At 57.4% G+C, this 25,795-nt stretch overlaps 1 protein-coding gene across 1 annotated transcript; it reads left to right on the top strand.

The window, feature by feature from the left end:
• The first annotated feature begins 937 nt into the window (after positions 1 to 937).
• RTN4R (reticulon 4 receptor) lies at positions 938 to 4,709 on the top strand. Its single transcript, XM_029922151.1, has 2 exons — positions 938 to 980; positions 3,036 to 4,709. The coding sequence occupies exons 1-2, from the start codon at positions 953 to 955 to the stop codon at positions 4,433 to 4,435; spliced, it is 1,428 nt and encodes a 475-aa protein (XP_029778011.1). The 5' UTR covers positions 938 to 952; the 3' UTR covers positions 4,436 to 4,709.
• The last annotated feature ends 21,086 nt before the right edge of the window (positions 4,710 to 25,795 follow it).

The following is a 25,795-nucleotide window of genomic DNA, read 5'->3' as shown; positions in this document are numbered from 1 at the left end:
GAGTGTGATGCACTGTGGTTTCCGTGTAGGGACCAGGGTCATGGCAGGGTTGTTTTCGTGTCACGTGTTTGGACATGAGCTGGTATTGAGTGCTTACCGAGAACAGGAGCCCAGTGAGGCTGGGCACGATTGGGAGATGGGGCTGAAGGGATGGGCCAAGGGGATGGGCTAGGAGGACAGAGGGGGTTACCAGATGGGAGATAAGATGGAGAGGCCTTTTTAGGATTCAGAGGGGTCAGATGAGTGACTGGGCCCAGCCCCTGGGGTGGGGTCAGGAAACACCATCCTACAGCCTGGCAGGGCCCTCCGAGTCCCTAGGGCCCCTGCTGTGAATATGAACACAGGCCGCAAAGTTGGGTTTGATTATCTCATAAAAAGATGCCCCCTCTGCTTGCTCAGCGGAGGGGTTGCCATGGAGACCAGCAGGCAGGCCCCAAGGGGGTCCAGGCTGGAGCCAATTACTGTGGCTGCAGCAAGGAGAGAGCCCACCACTGGCCATGCACTGACAGCAGGTCTGTGCACAGGGACCAACCCTTAGAAGTTGGTTTCCGAAAAGCAGTTGGCTCAGCAGGAATGGAGACATGTCTGCGCCTGATGCCCGATTCCCGGCAGGGCTGAGCCACACGTCCTCTCTGCCAGTTACCCCCACGGTGTGGCTCAGCCCTGGAGCTTTGGGCCATTCTTAGAGTGGGTGTTGCCCCAAGCACGTAGCTTACGGCTTCGTGGGGGCCCAGACTAGGGAGGGCTGAAAGCTGGAGGAGCAGCCGGTTCTTGTGAAGTCAGCTGAACCTGACACTGGCTGAGCTCACAGACCACGGCTTAAGACCTGGCAGCCACTGGACAGCTCAGACGGCGATGGAGCAGGCATGGTCACGATGGGTGGCTGCTGACATAGCCTGGTTGGTGGTGTGGCCCACTTGATGATATTGGCACGGTAGCACGTGGCACATCCATGGTAGTAAGGTCCAGAGGCTGGCCGGGTGAGTACCCGGGGCCCCCATCCCACCCTTCCCCACATCTTCCTCTGCTGTGAGTCCTCGGGGACAGGAAGTGCTGTTTTCATAGCAGAGTTACATCTGGTGGCAGGTGAGATGCTGGTGAGAGCTGGCATAATCAGGCCCAACTTGCCCAAGAAGCCCCATAAAGAGAGAGCTTGGAGAGGATGTCAGCAGTTTAAATAGAACAGCTGGCTGAGGTGCCCTCTCACAGCCTCCTGGGCATGGCCAGCCTGGGGAAGGGTGCCCTTGGCTTGGGGAGTTCTGGGCCAGGCCTGCCTCTCTGGACCCCCATCCTAGGGCTGCCATGTACCCAGCAGCTAACAAATGACTCGGCATGGAGGCCTGCAGAGCACAAGGGACAGAGGAGGCCCCCAGGATGTGGGGCACACTCCAAGAAGGCCTGCTCCTTATACCCAGCTGGTCTTGCTGGGGCTCTCGGCTTGGGGCATGCATCTGCACCAGCCCAGAAAGAGAGGATCCAGTGTGGTAAAGGACCCAGCATGAGTGGGGGTCCCCAAGGTCACAGTTCTGGGTGGAGGAAGCAGGCCCACAGTCCTCTCCTTCCTCCCACCTGGCTCCAGCCCCTGCACTTAGCCGGCCTCATGTCTGCAGAATCCTGCTCTTAGCTAACTGCCAAGAAAGGTGTTAGCTGTCAGTGCAGGTGTTAGCTGTCAATGAAGGTGTTAGCTGATAACTCAAGTGTTAGCTGATAAGCCATAACCCTCCCGGGGGATTCACATTTTAATAGACTCACTCCTGAAGGAAAAAAGAACCTTTGGCATTCAAAGAGGGGACTCTAATGGTGGGATGATAGGCAGTGAGCTTCGTATTGGGGTGTGTGGCCCTGCTGATGAGCCCAGGATGGATACAGTGTGCCAGGAGTATAGGTCTTTGGTGAGGCTGTGTGTGTGTCTGGCCCACAGATGGGGGGGAAGGCGAATGAGGAATTATGCAGGCATTGATTGGCTGGGAAGGAGTAAGCTCCTCACCCGGGGAGGAGATCAAGCAGAGAATGAGGCCGAGGGGAGGAGGCTGCAGGAGGAGTTCCATGCCAAGTCAGGATGTGTGGAGGAGGGAGCAGCCTGTCTGGAGGGGGCTCACAAGGCGGGCAGGGCCGCACCCCTGCCGTTAGGCATCCAGGCTCCTGATGCCGTGAGAGTAAAGTTACTCTGGAGTTGGCTGTGCCTGTAGCAGTTTCATGTGCCCTGTTGGCGGGCCCCAGACCCCTTACAGGAGGGCCGCTGGGGGTTATGGCTCCCGGCTCTAAGGCCCTTGTGGTTTCCTCATTAAAGCATAGCTCTCTGCAGTGGTGAGGCCTGCTCTGAATCCGGACAACCCAGGAGCCCCAGGGCCTCTGGAGCCTGGGCAGGGGGCTTGGGCAGGGCACAGGGTCTGAGCCACAGCCCCTACCTTCTTGTAGCCTGAGAGGGCCCTCAGGAGGGGCTGCTGCGGAAGCTTCCAGAAGCCCAGCTCCTGGCTGCCTGGCAAGCCTGGGAGTGAGCCTCGGCTCTGTGTGAGCTTGGCCGACCTGATCCTCACTGTTTACCAAGGGCCTCTCTCCCAGCCTGGCCTGTGGGCTGGTGCGGGAGGGGACAGGCCAGGAACAGTACTGGGACTGACTGGAAGGGTGGGCAGGTCCCAGGACTCACTGGAGTCCCAAAAAGGTATTTGCAGGCATGAGTGTTTACCTCAGGAGGCCTTCAAATGGGCCTTGGTGGTGACCCAGCTAAGCCCGAGTGGCTGGGGTGCAGGCATGTCAGTTCGTGTGTTTGAGCGCTGGGCAGGGTGGCATGGGGCATCCACAGGTGAGGTTCCTCAGTGCGGAACATGTAACTCCCCTGGCGCGCTTTAGTGAAGTGGTTTCTGTGTGGCAAGAGGAGGGGGGATCACAGCACCTGAGTTTTCAGGAGTGACAACATGTCCTAGACCCGGCTCTAGGTCCTCCTGAGGCCTGATCCCAGGGGCCAGCCTGGCTCCAGCATGACCCCCAGCCTCCAGGGCCCTCTGCCTGTTAACCATCTTCTCCTCTGCCCACAGGGAGCCAGCTGCTGGCCTGGGTGCTGTGGCTGCAGGCATGGCGGGTGGCAGCACCGTGCCCGGGTGCCTGTGTATGTTACAACGAGCCCAAGGTGACAACGAGCTGCCCGCAGCAGGGCCTCCAGGCCGTGCCCACTGACATCCCAGCCGCCAGCCAGCGCGTCTTCTTGCACGGCAACCGCATTGTGCACGTGCCCGCCGCCAGCTTCCGTGCCTGCCGCAACCTCACCATCCTGTGGCTGCATTCAAATGCGCTGGCCCGCATTGATGCTGCTGCCTTCACTGGCCTAGCCCTTCTGGAGCAGCTGGACCTCAGCGACAATGCGCAGCTGCGTTCTGTGGACCCCACCACATTCCACGGCCTGAGCCGCCTGCACACGCTGCACCTGGACCGCTGTGGCCTGCAGGAGCTGGGCCCTGGCCTGTTCCGTGGTCTGGCCGCCCTGCAGTACCTCTACCTACAGGACAACGGGCTGCAGGCGCTGCCAGATGACGCCTTCCGAGACCTGGGCAACCTCACACACCTCTTCCTGCACGGCAACCGCATCCCTAGCGTGCCTGAGCGCGCCTTCCGCGGCCTGCACAGCCTCGACCGCCTCCTTCTGCATCAGAACCGCGTGGCCCGTGTGCACCCGCATGCCTTCCGTGACCTCGGCCGCCTCATGACGCTCTACCTGTTTGCCAACAACCTCTCCGTGCTGCCCGCAGAGGCCCTGGCGCCCCTGCGTTCCCTGCAGTACCTGCGGCTCAATGACAACCCCTGGGTGTGTGACTGTCGGGCACGTCCGCTCTGGGCCTGGCTGCAGCAGTTCCGAGGCTCCTCATCCGAGCTGCCCTGCAACCTGCCCCCACGCCTGGCCGGCCGTGACCTCAAGCGCTTGGCTGCCACTGACCTGGAGGGCTGCGCCGTCGCTGCCAGGCCCTCCCGTCCCTTCTGGACCAGCGGGCCTACTGATGATGATCCTCTGGGTCTGCCCAAGTGCTGCCAGCCTGATGCTGCCAACAAGGCCTCAGTGCTGGAGGCTGGCAGTCCAGGCTCAGCCGGCAACGCTCTCAAGGGACGTGTGCCACCCGGCGACAACCCACCAAGCAATGGCTCTGGCCCACGGCACATCAACGACTCCCCCTTCGGGACCCTGCCTGGCTCGGCTGAGCCCCCACTGACCGGGATGCGGCCTGAGGGCTCCGAACCACCAGGGCCCCCCACCACGGGCCCTCGCCGGAGGCCAGGCTGTTCCCGCAAGAACCGCACCCGCAGCCACTGTCGTCTGGGCCAGGCGAGCAGTGGGGGAGGTGGGGCGGGCGATGCAGAGGGCTCAGGCGCCCTGCCCAGTGTCGCCTGCAGCCTGGCCCCCCTAGGCCTCGCGCTGGTGCTGTGGACGGTGCTTGGGCCCTGCTGACCGGCCACGGATCGCAAGGCCTTTCTCAGCAGTCAGGTGTGTGTACATATGGGGTCCCCTCCATGCCGGCAGCCAGCACCAGGCGGCAGGCCCTCCTTGATGGACACCTCCCGCCCACCCACCCCATCTCCACCCCATCATGTTTACAGGGTGCAGCGGCAGCGTTTGTTCCAGAACGCCACCTCCCACCCGGATCGCGGTATATAGAGATATGCATTTTATTTTACTTGTGTAAAAATATCGGACGACGTGGAATAAAGAGATCTTTTCTTAAGCTATGGCCTCTCAGGCTGGGGTGCTGTGGGCAGTGAGAGACCTGTGGGTTCTGGAGGTGCAGCCCTGCCTCAGTCACAGGCATGCAGAGGCCCTGAAAGGGGAGGGATTTGCTGGGTGGCACAGCCTGCCACTTCACTCTAGTAGCACCCATGATGGCCACCAGGGATGTGTCATGCCCCTGCCCTCCACCTCAGCCATGAAGACTAACATCAGTGTGCCTTGGCCACTTTCCCTTCTAGCTGGGCTGACAGTGGCATCTGCCCACTGTTTGTCCTGCACGGGGAAGTGTTTGTCCTGCATGGAACCCAGAGGAGCTGGATGAGGCTGCCTTTGTGAGGCATGTCTGCTCTGGTGCCACACGGAGTCCCTGCAGTTCTTAGCCTTACACCCTAGCCAGTGCTGCCCCCGCCCCTCCAGCCGCCGCGCAGCTCCATGTGGGTTGGCTGGTCCCAGGAGGACCCGGAGCAGATAAACAAGGTGGCCATGAAGGACAGCTGAGTGGGCAAGCCAGGCCCCTCCCTTCCAAGACCCGGCAGGGGTCATGTGTACCTTCACACCACTGCTTTGTGGTCTCATGCCACCATGCCACACCCCAAACACAGGTCCACACGGGTCTGCTTGCCCCTGCACACACATGTGCACACACAGCACGTACACAGCAAGAACCACACGTGTGCACACACATGCATGCACACATGTGCTTGCCAACACAGCACACACAGCACAGACAAAAATATGCACATGCACATTTTCTCAAGGCCTGGGCCCATGAGGACTTGGAAACAAAAGGAAAAGAGGCCATGTGGCCCGTGACTGAAGCTCCCCTGTTCCCCTGGCGCAGGGGCCTCTGGGAGCAGGGTGAGGGAGGAAGCACAGTAAGTTGGGGGAGGGAGTAGGGGGAGCGTTGCTGGTGGAGCCAGATGGCGGTGGGGGTGGCCAGGGCTCCAGAAGCCCAAGGGAGGGAGGAGGAGGGGGGACGTGCGCAGCAACCAGGCTCCCGGCTCCCCTACCCAGCTCCTCAGTGCCCATGGTGTGGGCTAGGACGCTCCCCACCCTGGGAGCCAGGGCAGAGTTGAGGGTCTCTCCGTGATCCTGGCCTCATCGGCACTGCCTGACCACTATGTGGGTCCTTGCAGTTTGCCCCTCTGCACAAAGGACACCAGCACAGCCAAGCTCAAAGACTTGACTGCCTTTACCCGGCTCAGAATGGGTAGCTCAAGCAGGCCCTACAGGAATAGGGACACTATTTGCTCGAGGCTCCTATCCCAGCCCCTCTGGGCCTAGGAGACCCCATTGCGCCCCCTTGATAGCCTCAGACGCAGCTCTGTTGAATCTGCTGTTGAGGTGTCTGACAGTTTCTACCCTGTGCCTGAAGGCCCACCGTCAGTGTTCCATGGTTCCTGGTCCCTGGGTGTTGGTGGACAAAGGAGCTTAGACAGGAGTTTGTTAATCCAGTGTTCACCTGAGCAGACCCTGCCCTACCTAAGAAGGTGTAACCAAACCCCGAGATCTGGGGAAAGAGGACTCCAAGCTGAGGCTGATGGGCTTTTGCACAGCACAGTGGCCCCTGGACTCCTACCACCTTTCTGGGAGCCAGAAAATGGCAGATGACCATCTGCAAAGAGCTTTGAAGCCCATCTGAGCTCCTCACCTTGCATAACCCCCAGGACAGGGCACTCACTACCTATGTTGAGCCTGCTCCTCACTGAGCAATACCTCAAGGCACTTTTAAGGCTAACTGTGTCTGTCACCAACTGGCCCTCCCTCCGGCAGCTCAGAAGACTACAGGGCTCCATGCTGAGCTGTGCCTTGGCTGACCCCCCCCCAGATGCCCTTGATTGGGCCCTGCCTCCACAGCCATATATTCATTCTTCCTGGCACTGCCAGAGCCCACAGCCCATCTCTTGGGACTCTGACCCCCACCTCCTCCAGAAGGGAGAAAGCTAGACCACGACAAGGAGTGGGGACAAGGGGCCAACCAGGTCTTCAGAAACTGAAGCAGGTGGATGGGTGAGCCCAGGTGGAACTGGAAGAGGTAAGGGGTGGCATCCCACGGACCTTGGAGACTGTCCTGAGAGGGCTTAGGGCCCGATCTGATTTCCAGAGGAAGTCTCTCTGGCTTCTGTGTGTGCAGTGGAAGCTTGTGCAGTGCGGGGCAGGGGGAACGGGAGGAAGGCTCAAGCAGGGTAGGGTGGGAGGATCAGGAAGGACATGGCCGCATTTCGAGTTAGATCTGGCAGAAGGCAGAGATGGTGGGCAGGGCTCCCGGCGTCTGCCCTGAGCAGCCGGCATGGGGTGCCCATCCCCAAGGTGGGGGTGCAAGAGGAGCGGCCACCGTTGTTGAGGCCCAGGAGACATCTGGGCGGGGGTGTCGCGTGGGCTGTGCGGGCTGAGCTCAGGAGAGGGGCCCAGGCTGGAGGACAATTTGGGAGTCGTGAGCGTTTGGGTGATATTTACAGCCCAGGAAGTGATGAGATCACCGGCCGGTGCTGGTGAGGGGCAGGGAGGAGTGTTAGTGCCAAGCCTGGGATGGCAGACTCAGCTCCTGCATGCCCCCACCAGACCCCAGACCCCTCAGCAGCCCCCCACTGATTCCCTGAGGTGGGGCCCCTGGCCCCAGGTGGGTGGGTGGCTGATGTCCAGCCTCAGTCTCTCAAACCCTGAGATCTGCACAGGAAGCTAATTAAAGCCACGAGAAGTGGTATTGAGTGTATCAACCTCCCCCGACACTGGCTGCTGGTTCACAGCCGATGCTCCTGGCCCCAGTCCAAAGATGCCAGGCCGGCCACAGGATAACCTGTGGATAGAGTATCCTTCACAGCTCACAGGTCAGCACCGCCAAGAGCGATCAGTAGAGGGTTACCCCAGGGCCGGGACTTGCCAGGGGTATATTGGGCAGGTGTGCAGCCCTCTCAGGGTGCTGGCCTCAGGGCTGGGCTGTTCCTGAGGGTCACTTCTCTGGCAGCCCTGCCTCTGGGGCCCTGGGACAGCAGTGAGGCACAGCTACAGGCCTTCTTGGGGGCCAAGAGGTCCCTGGGACCACCCTGTGCTGCCACCAGGGGCTGCAGGGTTGGCTCAGATCCTGGAAGAGGAGCACCTGCCCCCATTTATCTGGCTTCTGGGGCTTTTTGCACCGTAATCAAAAGAATTATTTTTTTAATGCTTAAATTAGTTCTGAAAAAATAGAAGCAGCAGAATGTTCAGCAGTTGATGATATAGACTGATGTCCAGTGAGACCGAGAACATGCGGAAACATGTTTACAGGCAAGTGTTTATTTGTTGGATGAACTGGGGCTTCAGGCAGCAGGGTGGAGGCCCCTCCTCCCAGCCAGGGTTCCTGCCCTGGTCACAGCGCTGCCCCAGCCCTGCCCCAGCTCTCACATGCATATCCTCCCAGGAAGAGGCTGCTGACATCCCCAGTGTGCAGATGAGGACACTGAGGCCCAGAGACGTGAAATGATGTGCCTGGGCAGCAGTGGACCTCCCTGAGGCCACCACACTCGTTCAGGCACACCCACCCACCGCCCACATGGCTCTGCCCCAGAGCACTGTGTGGCGGGCACACAACTCCTTTCCTTCACCCCAGTGCCAGGACGGCACATGACCGGAGCATCAATCTCTCTACCTTATGCTAGTCAGCCTGAGGGTGTCACCCAGCCTGGTGGTGTCCCTTAGCCTGAGGGCATCACTCAGCCCTGTAGGCAAATACACTCTGAGCTGTGGTGGACATGTGACCACAATGACCCAGCTTGTCCCACTCCCACGCAGCATCTCTGGCAGCCTTGCTCTCGGTCCTTGTTCCCCACCTCCCGTCTCCCTTTTCCCATCCTGCACTGGGCTGAGGCTGCCCTGGAGCCTTGCATGACAGATCCAGTCACTGTGTGCAGCACAGCCCTGGGGCTTGGCAAGACTCCCCACGCAAGGCATGGGCAGCCCCAGGGAGAGAGCAGCCATGGATATGACCCTCCCCATGTGGCCAAGCTAGAATCCTGAGGGAATCTAAGGGTCCTGCCTCATCTCCCACCACTACTGACCCCCCACAGCTCCCAGTGACAGAATGTCTCAGGACGTCTTCCCAGGAGCCTCCACTTTACTCCAACCCTTAGCTCTGCTGCAAACCCCTCCTCCAAGGAACTTCTCCATGATCCTCCCAGGCTGATCCTCGCCCAGCTGGGAGGTCACGGAATGGATCTATAACACTCAGACCTTGCACAGCCAGGGCTCAGGGAGGTCCAGAACTGGGACCTGTCCCAGGGCAGGTCACCACACCTCACTAGTTCTCGGTTTTCCTGCCTGTCCTGAGGAATGAGTAAATCCTCATGGCAGGCATCCCTGCCGCAAAGCTGCTGTGAGAGAGGCTCAGTTCTCGAAGCATCTCAAAGACCCCCGGGATAGCTGAGGCCCCCAGCAGAGGAGCTGGATGGAGTGTTCCTGCTGCCCCATCCTGAGGCCGTCCCACCCTCCAGGCAACCCACACACAGCAGGCTTGCCTTCTTGTCCCTTGGACCTCTGTGCAGAGTACACACTTGGATTCCCAGGCCCAGGCAAGCCAAGGGAGTGCCCTGAGGCCAGGCAGCAGTGGGTGGGGGGCCAGGCTGGGCCACCTGAGCACACCTCAGCCCTGTGGGGTTGCCGAAGCTGGCCTCAAGGACCCCTCATCCTGACATCAGCCTAGTGCTCAGCCTGCCTGCAGTCCTGAGAATTGCACACACAGCATTTCCTTTCTTCCTGCCGCCGACTGAAGGGTAGGGAGGCAAAGCGAGGATCATGGGAGGGCAGCAGGACCCACAGTCAGCTCTCCTCCAGCACATGGCTGGTCTGGCTCAGTGGAGGGGGTCTTTATGCTCTGGCCCAGGTTGGGGAAAGGGCGAGGCCCATTCATCCAGAAACCTCCCAGTTTGCCACACATTTATTAGGTACCTACTGTGTGCTGGATAGAACTAAAGGGACTCCTTCCTGGGGACCAGCAGGGGTGCTGCTGGGGCCTCTGCCATCGACTGCCTGGGCCACCTGGGCAGCAAAGGGCCAGCCTGGGACTGGGTGTGGGGAGACCAGTTACATGGTCTGGCATGTTGAATCCACACAGATGGATGCACGAGAGAGGAGCCTTCTGTTGTCCCTGCACGCGCCCCAGCTTTGGTCCTCCTAGACCAGGGACAGTAAAAGGCCCCTTCCCTGGCCCAAGCCCAGCCTGCTCCTCTGCGGGGAGGGCTAATTAAACCCGCCGCCAACAAACACCGGGGAACTGGAGGCCTCCGATCTGTCTTCACAAAGGGCTGTGCAGAGATTTATAGGCAATAAAGGAACATCCATCTCGGGGCAGTCAGAAGAACGGCAGCCGGGACGCTGGGGGTGGGGGTGGGGAGGCAGCCCCCTCCCAAGGAGAACAGCAGCCGCATTTTGATGCCCACAAAGGAGAGGTGGGGGCCAAAGCTTCAAGGAATACGCACCAAGGAGGGAGCAAAATTAATGTGAACAATTAGGGAATGATGAAGACCTTACAGGGAAAACACCTTGACACACACATCGCGGCCCAGGAGGGTCTCAGGGATGCAGAGCCAGCAACGGCAGGGTGGGGGTTGGGGGGGGTACCACCTGACAAGGAGCGGTTCAGAGACAGCCTGATGGCACACAATTATTTTTGAAAAATGATGGAACAGAGAGAGCAGAATTGGGGGGGATGGGTGGGACTGCTGCAGCCTCCAGGGTTCCAGGAGCTTCTGGGAGGCAGTCTCTGTGTCAAGTTGGGGAAGGAGTGTCTCAGTCTCCGGACCACCAGGGCTCCTGAGAGCCGAGTGAGCGGGGTCCCTTGGCCACCTAGGAGCAACCACAGCCACACCTGTCCGCCTGGAGGCTCTCACTAGTACTCCCTGGCTCCCCATTCAAAACCCCTCTCCTGTGGCCAGCAATCAGAATCTGACTCTGCCTGAGTTCCAACTGCCCTGTCCATGCATCCCACCCTCCTATCTGTCTACCCACCACTCGGTCCATTCATAACACCTTCCCTGCTCTTCTCAGTGGGCCCCACTCTGTCCATCAGATCCTGGCTGGGAGGACTGTGGTTTTCCTGTCCCCAGGGTCAATATCATCCAGGACATGGCCCCCACTCCAAACACAGACCCCCGTCCAGACCTACAGAGGGCAAACTGGTCACAAGGCCATGTCCCAGGCCAAGCTGACCTGTGTGACCACCCAAGCAAGGGCAGTGGTGCTATTGCCCCCATTCTTGCCTTGTCCAGGAAGGCTTGTGGCCCCCGACCCCAACTGCTGGGTCTTTGCTGTTTAAGGGCCTAGGCCTGGGGGATGTGGATGACTTCAGCCCTGATGTGCCCAGGGGGCAAAAGGCCCCCCAAACCTGCAGGTTTACTGGAGCACAAAGGCTTGCAGATTTCCCCACCCCATTAGGCTCATTCTGTAAAAACCAACCCCAATTAACACAACCAAATAGAAGCACCCGGTGTGCCGCATTCTAGAAATAGGACATACGCAGGGGTGAGAACGGCAGTGCGACTAAGTGAGGGGGCGCCCGGCATCCACTGTCTCCGCAGTAGCATCTCAGGAGAGCCTCAGTGTCCTCACCAGCTGATGTGGGCATCACAGACAGCAAGTACAGGGTCTGGAACCCAGCATTCTCCATCCAGTGAGTCCTACAGATGCTTTAAGAAGACCAGGATCTGAGGACACCTCCTCTCAGAAGCCAGTCCTGACTGCACCCACTCACTGCAGAGTCTGAGCCTTCGCTCAGCACTCCTCCTACCACAGACACTGGAAAGGACAGAGAAGGAAAAGTTGGCGAGGGCAGTGGGGGCCTATGCAGCTTAGCTAAGAGACAGCTCTCGTCTGGGGACTCTGCACAAGCAGCCTCTCATCTTTCACCCAAAGCACTGCTGAAAGCCAGTGAGGAGCTAAGAAGCAATGGACCCTCCAAACAAGGGGCATCCCAGCCCTGCCGGAGACACTAAAATAATTTTTTTCAGCCCAATAAAGAGCCAGCCTGTGGTAGCTGTCATTCTTCCTTGTGTGTCACAGCTGCTTGGTCCGCAAGGGCCCCATGGAAGAGGGACTCACTCCTCTGTCCCACACCTGGCCAAGCAGGTACGAGAAGGTCATCCTGGCAAAAGTTACAGCCTATGCCAGGCACCAACCCAGGAGAGCCAGACACCGATGGCTTACCCTGAGCTTGGGGAGCCTTGGTGGAGGATGGGACAGAGCAGAGACCTGAGCCAGGTGTGCAGAGGCGCACGTGGCTTCCTTACCTGCCTCCCATGAGAGGCAGGGGCAGGGTCTCCACAGGGAGTCAAGTGAAGGGTGCTGAGGAGGACCCTGGTGAGAGTGAGTGAGGAGGGAGGTGAACCTGGACCCTAGTAGAAGGATGAGGCTGTAGGGTTTGCCCCACCTGCCTCTGGGGTCCCCAGGTCCCTTTGATGGGCGACTGCTGACACATGACACAGAGTTTTCCTTGCTCCCACCTGGTCTCTAGCTTGGCTGGCTGCATATCAAGCTGGAGACCTGAGTAAGCGCTCAATGATGCAGGATTTGACTTGTAAAATCGGCAAAGCAGTGCTAATAAGAGGACACACTCATGTGGGAGTGGGGTAGGGACCTGCAATCCAGGCTTTAAGGGCAGAACACCCCGGGCTCAGGGGGCCCTGGGCCTGCCAACCTGGCCCCTGTGTGCTTAGGCCCAAGGGCACAGAGTGTTTCGAGCAGGCAGGCAGCCCCAAATAGGGAAACAGTTCACCCTGCCTGCAAGTCCCACAGCATTAAGTTAAGCAAAGCCATTGGGGCCATGGTGGGGGCCCTCAGCCTACCACAGGTGGCAACTTTTCCTTCTCTACACCCTGGTAGGGAAGGGACTAGGAGCAGGGGTCTTGCCTGACCTCTCCCTCACACCATCTCATTTCTGAGGGCCTCACATACCCCTGCTGCCCAGCCAGAACCCTTGCTACTGTGACTCTGAGTGTGGGCCATCCCCAGTCCTTATGACAGCGGTTCACTCTCTCCTCTTGGGTCCCCATGCAGGCTCAGGGGCTGGCAGGGTGCGCCTGGCAAGACCAGGGAGTGCAGCACCGGCTGAGCTCAACACATGGATGGGGGGCGACCTGTGGGAAAGGTGCTGCATCGGGGGTGGGTGTCTCCATGGGACAGGCCCGTCACATAGCTGGGGTCGGGGTTAAGGACCCCTTCCTGAGCCATGTGCAGGCTGACACAGGCCTGGTCTGTGTTGGGGACACTGACCATGCGGAAGCTCCTTCGTGGACCCCTGTAGCTTGTGGCACCTGTGGGAGAGGGATGAAGGGAGAGGAGTAAGGGGCAGGCCAGGCCCCCACCGAGCCCCAGAGTCTCAGCACTATTCTCCTTTCCCTTCTTACCATGTTCCCATCACAACACTGGCCACACCGCGTTGTGGGCCAGCCCTTGGTGCTGATGAGGATGCAGTCCAGGCTGGATACCGTGGCCAACTGTTCATCTAGCAGGAAGTTCCCCAATTATGTCTCTGTCACTGAGACTGGCAGGTGTGCTGGCTGCACGTGGCCCTCTAGGGGGAGCTGATTTGGGACACCCAACAAAGGTTTGCAACCATGTGGCATTTTCCCAACAATGGCTGAGTGGATTGGAGGGGTTCTTATCCCCCAGCCCCTACTGCCCCCAGGAGGTCCTTGTCCTCCTGTGTCCTGCCCAGGGACACTGCGGCTGCCCTCCACCTCCTCTCTGCATCAGGCTGGAGTCTGTGCATCCAGGTCCTGTCCCCAGAGCAGACCCAGCACACCAGCTTAGGGGGCCAGCAGGTGTGGCACCAAGTGGACATCTGAGGAGAAAGACTCCCTCTCAGGTACCCAGCATTGTCACCACAGCTGCCACCAGTGCCCAGAGGGTGTGTATGGCTGCCCAGGGCAGGCTGGGCCCAAGGGCCCCCCCTACCCCCATGCTTGGCCTGGCCTGCTGCACCCCCATATTTCCCCTTTTAATTGGGCCTTCTCTCTGACAGAGTACCATGTAGGCTGTTCTGTCAACGTCGGCACAATCTTTGCTCGCTGAAGCCTGGCGGAGCAGAGAGGCCAGTACAGCAGAAATAGCTCCAGGCCCCTGGGAGCCTCAAAGCAGGAGCAGGGAGTGGCTTAGATCCTAGGTGTGTCAGGGACATCCCGGGTCCCTGGAGGCTTCCCAGACCTCCCCTCCTCAGGCCAGGGCATGGTCCAGGACCCAGACACCTCCAAGAGACTCAGGGAAGTTCCGCATCCAGCTCAGGCCACAGGGGCACTGAGCCAAGACAGTGTGCATGATTAGCCCTGGTGGGGGGTCCAGCCTGGGCAGCAGGACACAAGAAGACTCAGGACAAACTGCCATCCTGCCTCCTGATGTGGGGCCTGCCTGGGGCTTGAGTCTTCTCCCTCCACCAACCACCTTCTTCCTTTCTTGCCTGAGACAGAATCCCTGGTTCTTGTTACAAATGCAGGTCCAGTTCTCTCACTGGAGGGTGGGTCCTCCATGAGTCTGGGGGTCTGGAGCTGAGCAAGTGCCCTGAATAACTCCTATGACTGAACACATTTGGGACATACACGCCCAAATGCTGTCTCCAAATGGAGAGATTTACATAGGAAGAAACAAGAATGAACACTGTGATTTTGTAACCAGGGAAACTACAGATAAAGATACCAAGAGAAATATGGAGGACCAGAGAGGAGATTGAACAGGGCCGTCAGGCTGGCATCCTACTGGCCTCCGGCTGCCAGGGGGACTATGGCTGTCACTTTGCCTCCCCAGGCCTTGGTTTCCTGGTCTGTGAAATAGAGTAATGATGAAACTCATAGCAGTGTCTTCACACAATCACCAAAGGCCGTGGCCCAAGCCCCCCTCCCCAGCCCAGCCAAGCACACTCACTAAGAAAACTGGGCACCGTAGGCTGCACCCAGGGCGGGCCAACTGCAGGTGCATAAACTGCATACACACCTAGACTCTCATGCACGTGCATGTGCATACAGTGTGCAGAGGGAGATCCCAGCACCACACCAACACATCACCTAGCCCATCAACATGCAGGCGGGGATTTCAGCGGGTACGTTCTCTTCTGGGGTTCCTGTGACTGTAGCCCCCCTCCTCCAGCCTGTGTCTTTCCTCCTGTCACCACACAGCCCACAGCAGCAGCTAGCAGCAGACACATCATCAGTCAAGGAAACCTGACCAGGGTGCTAGGGGTTTCCTCACAGGTCCCCAAGGGGGGAGACCCCAGGTCCTGGGACTTGAGCTCCTGCCATAGGCTGACTCGGCCCTGGAAAGCACCACTTGTGCCCGCATCGGTGTGCTGTCACCTCTAGGCACTCACTGGTGTTCGGTGCTGAGACATGGAGGTAGGCACACGGGCCCCACCTTTTAACCACCCTTCCATCTGTGAGCTGATCCCAAGCATCAAACTGTACTCAACTTACAGTGTTGACTTCTTCCCCAGGCATTACCCACCTTGACTGTGGGATCCCTGTGCCTAGTTCAAGGGAGGGATGGTGGCCTGGAAGGGCTGTTCCCAAAAGGCTCCAGAAGCCAAGGCCCTGTTTTGTGTGCTCACATGCTCTTCACTGTTGCGTGGTGTATCATTCACAGTTTGCTCAGCATTAAAATCAGAAGCTGCTGCTGAAACTCCAGCAAATTCCAGACCCAAAGGGCAATCACTTCAGTGAGCAGTGGAACATGGCAGGAGGGTCTGGACTGAGCTGGGATAGGCACAAAGCAGCAAGTGTCCACACTAGGGCAAGTGCTAGCCAGGAGCCTCCTGAGAGCTTGGGGGCCTCTCCAGAGACAGGCAGAAGCAAGTCTGGGCAGGGCAGCCACAGCTCTGGGGTCAGCTCTCAGCAACTTAGCCTGATCTTGTGTTCTCCCCATGTAATGGCACATGGGGAATGGCTGCCCCACAAAGGGCCAGAAGGAGCACAGCAGTGTCTTCTGTGACTGTTCCCACCAGGAACATTCCCAACAACTGAAGCTGGGCCTTCAATTCCATGACCATACCCCCTGATGGCCCCCAGGACCCAGACAGGACCTGGCTGTCTGGGAGCCACAGTCCCACAGCCCCATGGCAGGCTCTGAGGTTGTGTCAGGGTCTTCGGCCCTGGTCTCTTCTTTACCTTGCCAGGGGGTCAGAATGGTCCCTGCATCTGTCCCCCACACCTGTCTCTGGAGAGCACTCCTTTCAGTGGCTCCCCACCCACACCTCTGGCTTCTCTTTGGCTGAAAGCTGGGCCATGAGGAACTCTGGTCTTCTTGCCTCAATGCTCACACTCAGCTCCCCTCCTGGGACCCTTCTTTACAAGACCCTACAGTCAGGCCTGGACTTCCAGGGGCCTTAGTGACCTGGATGGAGCAACTGAGTTCTTGGCCAGGGGTTGGACCTGGGAGTCCCCTTGGTATGCCTCAGACCAAAGTCATGACCTTGCCCGTGCAAGTGCCGTGCCATGCCAGGGCCTGCTGACAGCCAGCCAGTGTTCCTCCAGAAGCATTGTGGGCTTCCCAACCCCTGCCAGAATTGCCCTGCGTGTCTCCCATCTGCCCAGAAGCCCCCTTCCCAGCCTTAGTATGTTCACAGGGTGGGATAGGGATGGATGGGCAACCAGCAAGTAGAGGAAGCTTGGAACTGTAGTGGTGAATGTGGCCTCTGGGCCATTTTATGCTGGGCTCACCCAGAGAACAGCCCAAGGCTCCAGGCAGGCAGTAGGAGACTGAATGCACACAACCCTGTGCCTCAGAGACCCCTGTTCCAGACTGTCATTTTTCAAATTTCAAGAGTATTTGTGAGTATCTTCTGTGCATGTACACAGTTGAGGGGGACACTGGTGTGGCCCTCATGGCAGGCACAGGTCTGTAGAGTGGGAAGAGCTTATGGGTGTCACAGAGAGCCTATCCCTGTCCCTTTGCACTTGCCAGTCCCCACCCCTACTCCATCTCTGTGCACTCTCTCCAGTTACTCCCTCCCTCCTGCTCTGGGCCTGTATTCCCAGCCCACCTTCTCAGCAGGGCCTCCTGGACTACCCAACTACCTCAGTGATCCTCCCTGACCTCCTTGAGTTCACTGTGTATACTCAGGATCAGCCCCACAGAATGCTGCTATATCTCCATCACCACTGCACTCTACCAAGCTAGTGTCCAGGATCCTTAATGACTACCTATGAAAACTGCCAAAGGGATGTGGACCTGGGGGTCAGAAACATCTCAGCATCAAGGAAGTGGCCAGGAAGAACATAGCCCAGCCCTCAATGACATCTCTGCCCATCCTGAGCCTAGGTCTGGCATCACCCTTCCTTATACAAGAAGCCAATGGGAATCTGGATCCAGTAGAATCACCACCCCTGGGAGTGGCTCAGACATGCTGACTGTAAACAGCTGTTAGTTTCTTGGAGAGCAAAATTAATTGTTTTAATGGCAGAGTAGTTATGCTTCACCATGCAGCTTAAGGCTGAGAGCCTTGGAAGTTTTGTGTCCTGCTAGCCTGCCCTAACACTGGACAGCCCAGTCGGCCTTGGCACCTTGATAAGTCTGTCCAGTCAGTGATGGATCCTTTCAGGAGTGGGCTGGGTCCCTGAGACCCTCATAGACCCCCAAGCCAGGCCTGGAGTCTTATTCCCTCTCTTCCACCTAGAATGTGGCTCTTGGCCTACATTTCTCACTTTCTCCTTCTGCCTCCTCACCCCCACCCCACTGCTGCTCTTCTAGGGATTCTGGGGAAAATGGGGTGCTTACAGGAACCTGGGCATGCCCAGGCTCAGAAAACACACTGCATAGTCCCAGGGATCCTGCCAGTGGGGGGGGGGGGGCGCTCCTGGTACACTATAGAGTGAGAGTGGGGGACCTCAGAGCCCCCTCCCAGAGATGGGCGGCAGCTGCCCTTTGGCTTTGGAGAGGAAGAGCCAGGCTGGGCTACCAGGGACCAATGATCACTGCAGCAGCTGGCCCTGCCTGGGGCCCCTGCAGTCCTCACCACAGGCCCAACAGCAAGTTCTGAGTGTGCATTTATGAACAGGCTGTGGGGTGGGAGGCGGGCCACATGTGCATGTGGATGCGTGTGTGTCTGTATGTCTACACGAGGGTATGTGTGTGTGTGTGTGTGTGTGTGTGTGTGCGCGCGCGAGTGCCTGTGAGGCCATGGCATCTGTCCTCCTGTGCTGGAACATCTACATTTGTGTCTACCTGGCATCTTCCTCTTCCCCATCCGGGGGTCCCCAAATCAGCCCCTGGCCACAACGCCCCACCTGGTGCAATGGGAGGAGGGATCAAGGACCAAGAATGTGCACCTTCTACCGTCACAGAGGGCCTGGTTGTGTGATGCCAGGTGTCTAATGACCCCTCTCTGGGCTCACTGACACTATACTACCCTCTACATGTGGTCAAATGTGTGCAGACCTCAGGGATTTTGTCCCAGTCACCCCAGCTCTAGAAAGGGTCCTGGGGCAGGGGAGGGGGGGTAGTGCAGAGGCTCCTAGCTGTGGAGGAGTCTGGGCTGGACAGTTGCCCGCACCACAGGGTAGGGTCCAGTGCCCATACCAGGTGAGGAGCTCCCACGCCACAGGCAAGAGGGGAAGCTGGAGTTCTGGGCAGCCAGGCCCTCTTGGCCTTCCCCAACCATAGCAGAAAACAACCCGAGGCCAGAGTCCGCTTAGCAACTACACCGGCCGGCACAGTGGCCTCGGTGAAGACAGGAAATCCATACTGAGCTGAGCAATATTTCTAGTGAGGTCAGACCTGTAGGCAAGGAGGAAGCTGGTTGGGTGGGAGCAGAGGGGATTGAGCCAGGCTGCCTACGCTCACCTGCTCACAGGCTGAAAGCACGCCAAGGTGTCCGGGCCAGCTCCCCACATGCCTCTGTGAGCCAAGCCAGGCCATCCCAGGGCCAGGCCCCGCCTGGCTTCATCTGCCCTTGGGAGGCATCCAGCACATGAACTCTGGGACCAGGTCCTCTCTTGCAGGCGGCAGGGTCATAGGCAACGTGTCACTGCCTGCTCCAACACTGGGGGGGAGGGTGGGGGAGGGTGGGTAGTCAGGACAAGGATGGCCTTGCCGACCCAGAGGGAACCCGTGCAGCCTTCTCCCAGCAGCCGCTTTCCCCCTCCCCCATGGGCTCCAGGGGCTGGCAGAGCTTCAAAGGCCCCTCCTGGGGTCCCTCTCCACTGCTGCCTGAGGGCACAGTGATTTCCACAGGAAGCTGTAGTCCTGGATACCACCTGCACCCCACCCGCAGTTGTCAGTGCAGCTCGGAGATGCTCCTCTGGGCCCCCAGATACGTGGCCAGGCAGGGTGACTGACGGTATCAGGGTTCTCTGTACCCCAGGAGGTCTACTCACCAAGTATGAGCCCAAGCTGTCTGGCCCCAGGTCGGGGTGGAATGGTGCTTCTGGGGTATTTGTGAAAGACCAAATGAATCAATGAGTGAATGAATGAAGAAAAGTACAAGTGCCTCAGGCTTTCCTGGGAATTGCCCCAGGTGATGACAGGAGCCAAAACTCCAGGGTCCCATGGGTGGGGTGCTCCGTTTAGGGCCCTGGGCCCAGCTTTGTTTGAGATTCCGTTCAGTGTTCTTTGGCCACCACAGGACGGCCAGGGCAGCCCATGGGGAAGCAGAGGCTTGAAGTGGAAGCTCCTGTCACTGCTCCCCAAGTGTTTCCCGATCGGCACCTTACCACCTGCAAGAAGCCAGCCCTACTCACGTGGTTCTGGACAACAGACTGTTGGGCAAGAGTAGGGTAGGACACGCCTGAGCTGGTTCAAGCCCTACAGATTCTCTCTCTCCCTCTGTCCAGAAGCCAGCGACATAGCTGCCCATCAGCCTGGGTCAGTAAGAGACTTGGAACTGGGTCCCTCTGCCTAGTGCTGTGGCATTCCGCGTGAACAGAAAATGCTCCTCTGTTGCTTTAAGATTCGGACTGTTTGTTTTGTCAGCATACCTTGGCCAGTCTGACTGATTGAGGGGACAGCCGCTGGCAGGGTTCCTCACTAGACACACAAACAGGGCAACTAGCAGGGCCTGAGGATGCCCCAAGGAGGCAAATGCAGAACCCTGCCTCTCGGGCAGATGTTGAGCTGGTGGGCCAGCCAATCTCTGCAGCCTTGATGTCCATGAAGATGAGGCCAAGAGGATTTGACTGGGGCAGGCCAGCAGGACAGGTATGCAGCCACTGGGGGTGGGTGAGCACTCGGTAAGACAGGAAGAGTCTGAGGCTGCAAGTCCCAGTGTGGTTGGACTCTCTCTCCCTCAGGAGCTTCGTCCCATTTGCCCAGCCAGGCTGGCTCAAGGGCATGTCCACCCAGCTGTTCCCTGGACTAGGTCATCTTATCAGGTTGAACCTACCAGCCTTCGTCCTTGTTTCCCTCCTCCAGGAGGGGCCTCTACTGCCCAGCCACCCCACCTCCTTGCTCTGTCTTCCCTCCCCCAAGTCAGACCCTACCCTCCTCCCCTGATCTGACCACAGAAGCCAGGAATGCATGTGGATTGGCCCCCAGTAGTGACCAGCACTCACTGATCACTCCTCCAGGCTGGTCTGTCTCCTTTGTCCCCTGTTGGGTCCCAAGTGCTAGCGCAACCTGTGCCTGACACACACTGAACAACCTTGAAGGGGTACCGTGGTCACCCCATTTTACACAAGGGGACACTAAAGCTCAGAGCCACCAGCCCCAGCTCCAGCCCCACAGGGCCTGCCACACAGAGGTCTGTTGTCTGAGGCACCCAACAACCCCCAGCCCTCAGGCCAGGCTTCTCAAGAAGTTCTAAGACCCCCATGGCGGGGCGGAGGGGGGGCTGCTGTGTCGCCGGCAAAGCATGTTTTCATTAGCAAGAGATGAATAATTAATGCCACAGCGCCTTTGAAACTGTTTTGGTTTTTATTTTAAACCTTTTTTTTCTATGTATAGAAACAGTACTTCCGTTACACACCAAATTTATTTTTTAATAAACACAGCAGTTATTTATTCAATCCCTCATGCGCCCTGGGGTGGACAGGCCCAGGGGTGTCAAGGACCTGCCTGGCACCACCATCAGCTCCCACCTTACCCCAGTGCAGCCTCCAAAGCGCACAGTGGCAACAGAGGACAGAGGTCATGGGCCAGGGCACACAGCTCCCCTGCTTCCTCTCATCTCCCCCATCACAGGCCTGGGAGGGGGTGATAGGTAGGTGGTGCCAGGTCTGAGATGGGGCAGGGTGGAGCCCAGGGTAAGATGGGCCCCAGGTGGAGCTCAGGTGGAAGCTGGGAGCTCCCATTGCAGGGGTCGCACGTAACGAGAGGCAGGTCACCTGTTCTGGGAGGTGAGGATGTGAGGCCACTGGCCCCAGGGAAACACCTGCTTCTCACCATCTATGAGATCTTCCTTCCTTCTGGAGCTGAGCCCGGGACCTGAGCTGGGGGCCTGGGTCGAGATTGCCAAAGCGTTGATTCCTCGGCTCTGCAAGTCCCTCCTCAAATGCTTGGTGCTTTCTCAGAGAGTAAGTCAGAAACACTTATTTTTAAATTACAAACCAAGCTGAGTGTACGCAGCAGCAGAAAAACAATATGTTAACACTTCCCAGGATCGAGGTTCTGAGTGCCAGGATGCCAGAGTCCCTCGGTTTGTCCATGGCCAAGATCATCTCGACCCCACACCCCTGTCCTGCTGCCCAGCCGCATTTCCTTGGCTCAAAGATGATGCTAAACAAAGGAATTAAGATGTAGACATCTTTTTCTTGCAAAAAGTCGTCATTAATTTTTTAAAGTGTGCAATATTGTCCTCAACGAAACATGTGAAAAATGAGTTGTCTGTTCCTAATAAATATTTTCTAGATTAAGTATTTGTAATGCTATCAATTATTTATCTCCATATATGGAGAATGCATAATTTGTAATAAAATGCAGAAAGGGTTTTAATTTTTCTGCACAATATATGAAATTGAGTTTTTGACTAATACACAAATAAATTGACTCTAATCCCATCCTGTCATGGTATACGGTATTGTTTTAGGTATAAATCTCTTATTTTATAGATGTTTTCAAAAAATTAATCTCCAATATTTAAGGATCGGAGTAAATCTCCCTAACGGGGTGTTTTCAGTGGGTTCCCGTTTATAAAACTTGTCGTTTCCACATGCACTACCCCCTCCCCCAATCATCAACTGCACACACCAAAATCTCACCAGGCCACTGTAAACACTTGCAAAGGTTCATAATTTACAAAAATAAGTGCTGTGTTGCCTGTAATAAGGAGACTCCTGGCCCACTGACAGTAAGATGTACAGGGCTTGGCCCCGTTCTGCAGGTTGGGGGTCCATGTGCTTCAGGGTGACTGGCCTAGTTGCTGATGGCAAAGTGGAGGCCATGCCCATCCCACATGTGAGTGGGATGAAAAAGCAAGAAAAAGATGAAAAAGCATGTCCAGGCCCTGCTTGTGTGGCCCAGAGACTTGGGGAGGGAGGCAGAAAGGGATCAACGTGTGAAGAAATCAGTGGGGACCCAGGAGAACTGGCATATGGCTGGGTGAAGGCCAAAGAGAGACAGGCAAGAGAGCCCAACCACAAGTACTAACCTATAGTCAACTTCACAAACATCCAGGTCATGGGGTATGCCAACTGAACCCAGTAACTGTGCACCAAGCACTTGTCCCATTCTGGACACAGGTGCATGGGGGAGTGTCTCCCCTTCATAGTGTGACATCTGATGCTTACCACCCCAGGTTCAGCTAGGCCAAGCCAGGAAGGCTTCCTGGAAGAAGTGGTGCAGTATAGTAAGGGGCACTCAATCACACTATGACTTGACACAGCTTGCTGTGTGACCCCAGTGAGTCTGTCCCAGACCTGGACCTTGGTTCCTCCAACTGGAAACACAGAGCCCAGGTTCAAGTCCCCACAAGGCTGTAGGTCAAGCTGTCCAGTCTCATCTTGGAGCCCAACTCCCAGTAAGGCTGGTAGCTCTGCAGGATACAGTGGTGTTAGGATGTTGATACCCCAGGCATCAGGGGGCTCAAGGCCCAGGCCAGGCCAGTCCCAGTACCTCCTTCTCCTAGAATATCACAGTGATGGGGTGCAGGGAGAGTTACATGACTCAAGCCAGGCTAATTAAGATGCTTCTTGGAATTTTTTAGGTGGAAGCAGGAGGTGGGCCCCCTTTCTCCCTGGAGGGAGGTCAGGAGGTACAAGCCTGGCACTATGAGGGCCACAGGTCCAGCTTAGGGACCAGCCACTCTGGAAGGCTGACCATGTAGGGAGGTGGCAACAGAGGCATGGACTTCCTAGGTACTCCAGGTCCCGAGTTCCTGTGTCCCAGGGCCAGCTCCTCCCTCTTGTCCTGAGGCCATCCTGGGAGCCATGAAGTCTCCACTCACAGCCTCCTGAAATACTTCCCTGGACCCCAGGAGAGAAGGGTCACATCAGAGCCTGGGTGCTCTCGGGCCCGTGGGAGCCAATGCTGATGTCCTAATAACTCAGGAGACAGGCTGGAGGGGCACAGAGCCGTCTGAGATGCCTCTTCCAGGCTCCGCATGTTAGGAAGCGACAAGGATTGTTTCATCAGAGGTACTTGATAATTGGAGAACCAGAGGGTACAGTGTATTTGTGAAAACCAGGCCTCGAGCCCTGAGAATTAAGAGCAGGACATCTATCCACCTGACCACCCATTGCTGCAGAACACAGAAAGCCAAAATGCCAGGCAGCAAAAAGGTATAAAGCAGAGGGGTGAAATAGGCCAGTCACAAAAGGACAAGTGCTGTAGGAGTCCACTTATGTGAGGTCCCTGAAGCCAGAGATTCATAGAGACAGAAAGCAGATGGGGGGTGCCAGGGACTGGGGGAGGGGTGGGGACTTGTGTTTAATGGGGACAGAGCTTCAGTGGAAGAAGATGAAAAGTTCTGGAGGTGGATGGTGGGGGCGGCTGCACAACAATGTGAGTGTGCTTAATGCCACTGAACTGTACGCTTAAAAATGATTAAGACTGTAAATTTTATGCTACATGTATTTTACCACATTAAAGAAAAAAAGAATATTTCTCCTCCAACCCCCCCTTCTCAACATTATAGGTCTATATGCCATTGCATTTTTTTTAAATACATAAAAATAGGTCTCTGGTTCATTCTAGATTTACTATGCAGAATCACCTACCGAGTGAATGTCCTGAATATGTAATCTGTAACTCAATAAATGGATCATTTTAGTTAAAAAAAAAAAAAAAAGGAAGGGGAGGAAAAGAGCATAAAACAGGGCCCATAAAACTGGACGACTGAAGCAAGACCCGGCATCCGTCATGAATGATGTCAATGTCTCACATTGTCCTTCTAGAAGGCAGATGTCCTCGGACGGGGACAAAGCAATGGAGTGCCATCTGCGCAGCCTTGGCAGGGTCGGCGAAGGAGTTCATTCAGGTCGTGTCAAGAGGGAGGCAAGAGGACAAGCAAGGATCTACATCCAGAGGGGCTAGGTTCCAGGTCACAAAGGAAGAGGGGCATTCTTGGGGGACACAGAGAGCAGGAAACAGAACATCTCCCATGTCTGAGAGGTCCCCTCGGCAGAGGATGGCTCCTTCTCTTACTCTTAAATTTTCCCCAGATGAAAATTGTAATGGAGAACCACAAGAATCATGGGAAGACGGGCAGCTAGGAGAGACACGACCTGGGACGGGGGCTTTGCCCACCCCACCCAGGCAGGTCTCCGGGCCCCAGTGATGCTAGTGGGTGACAAGTCTGAATGGCTCAGTGGGACGGGCATGGAGGGAGAGCCCTGAGGTTCCTCAGCAGATAGGGGCCCCCGGGCATCAGCACCATTCCCCTTGCCCCGGGCCTTCCCAGCAAGTACAGTGTTAGCCAGGCTTTGACATCTCAGGTCCTGGCTGCCTCTGGAGGAACTGCCCCTCCCAAGGCTAGCCAGTCCCTAGAGCGCAAACAACTCACCCTCCAGCACGCATTTCAAAGACAAACTAATCAATCCAGAGTCCACTCCCAACTACCTCTTCCATGGCTCCCACATGCTGGGCCACTGCCTACCTGTCCTGGTCACCCAGGGCCGTGTGCCAGACAACCAAGGACAGCCCCTATGCCCCCGAGGGCTGAAATCATTCACCCTAGCCAGTCCTAAGACTGCTTCCCTGTAGCCTTTTGGCAGAAACCACAGTAAAGGCTCCTGCCCCCAGTATCCCTCTCCCACTCTGCCTGCTGACCCACTCTCCCCAGTGACCCCTTGGAGCCTGACCTGTCCCCTTCTTTTAGGATCTGTGAGTAACAGCTATCTTCTCAATGACAGTCGTCTCCTGCTCTGTTGGCTTTAACATAGCTGAATAATAATAAAACCTAGATTTAGAACAAGCAACTCATGACAACAGAAACAGTGAAGGGGGGGTCACCAGAGGCAGGCAGCGAGCCGTGGGAGTGCACAAGGGCACGGTGGGCCCCCTCCCTCTGGGCCAGCTCCTCCTTCACCCAGTGGGGGCTTGAGTATATAGAGAGGAAAAGCAGCCCTCCCTCCTGCGGACCACCAGCTCCCCAGAATGGCACAGATAGCAGTGGGCATGCAGGGTGCCAGGAAGGTACCGAGAGCTCTGCCAGGCAGAGGCGTCTGTGCGGTGGGGGTGCAGGGGCAGTCTGTGATGGGACCCTGAGCCCAGGGCTGCCGTGACTGTGGCCTCACCCTGAGCAGGACTGCCCATCACACTGGGGGGACCCAGACTTCCTCCCTGAGCCCTGGCACATCTGTCTAGCACGGAGGGTGCCTCTGAGGCCAAGGACGTGGAAGGCTGAGTAAAGTGGTTGCCAGGGAAGCTGCACAGCCCCAATTTCCCTGGGGGCCTCCTCATCCTGGGCTGACAGGCAGGAGAATCCGTCTGCACGATGGTGACAGGCAGGATAGCGCACTAGCGGCCGAGGCAGAGCTGACAGGTATCAATGAAAACCATGTCATTAGAGAAGCAGCAGGCCAGCTGGAGGGTCGGGATGCAGAGTTCAGGGGCTCTCAAGAGCGCCAGGGCCATGAGGGGCTAGGGGCTGGGGTGCAGGGTGGAAGTAGAGCAGTGCAGGGCAGGGGCAGCCCTCACATGTCTTCATGGAGACAGCACAGGAGCAGACATTGTGTGTGCCCCCTGCCACCACCCACCTCTGCC

Source organism: Suricata suricatta, chromosome 14, assembly GCF_006229205.1.
Source record: "Suricata suricatta isolate VVHF042 chromosome 14, meerkat_22Aug2017_6uvM2_HiC, whole genome shotgun sequence".
In the NCBI taxonomy this organism is placed as follows: domain Eukaryota; kingdom Metazoa; phylum Chordata; class Mammalia; order Carnivora; family Herpestidae; genus Suricata; species Suricata suricatta.
Note: the sequence above shows the minus strand (reverse complement) of the source record. Positions and strands in the feature narration are given on the sequence as shown.

Excerpts from the sequence above, each read along its gene's own strand:
- RTN4R (XM_029922151.1), top strand. The coding sequence starts at position 953 with ATGGTAGTAAGGTCCAGAGGCTGGCCGG. Across the intron at positions 981-3,035 it reads AAGGTCCAGAGGCTGGCCGG|GGAGCCAGCTGCTGGCCTGG; the intron begins GTGAGTACCCGG and ends CTCTGCCCACAG.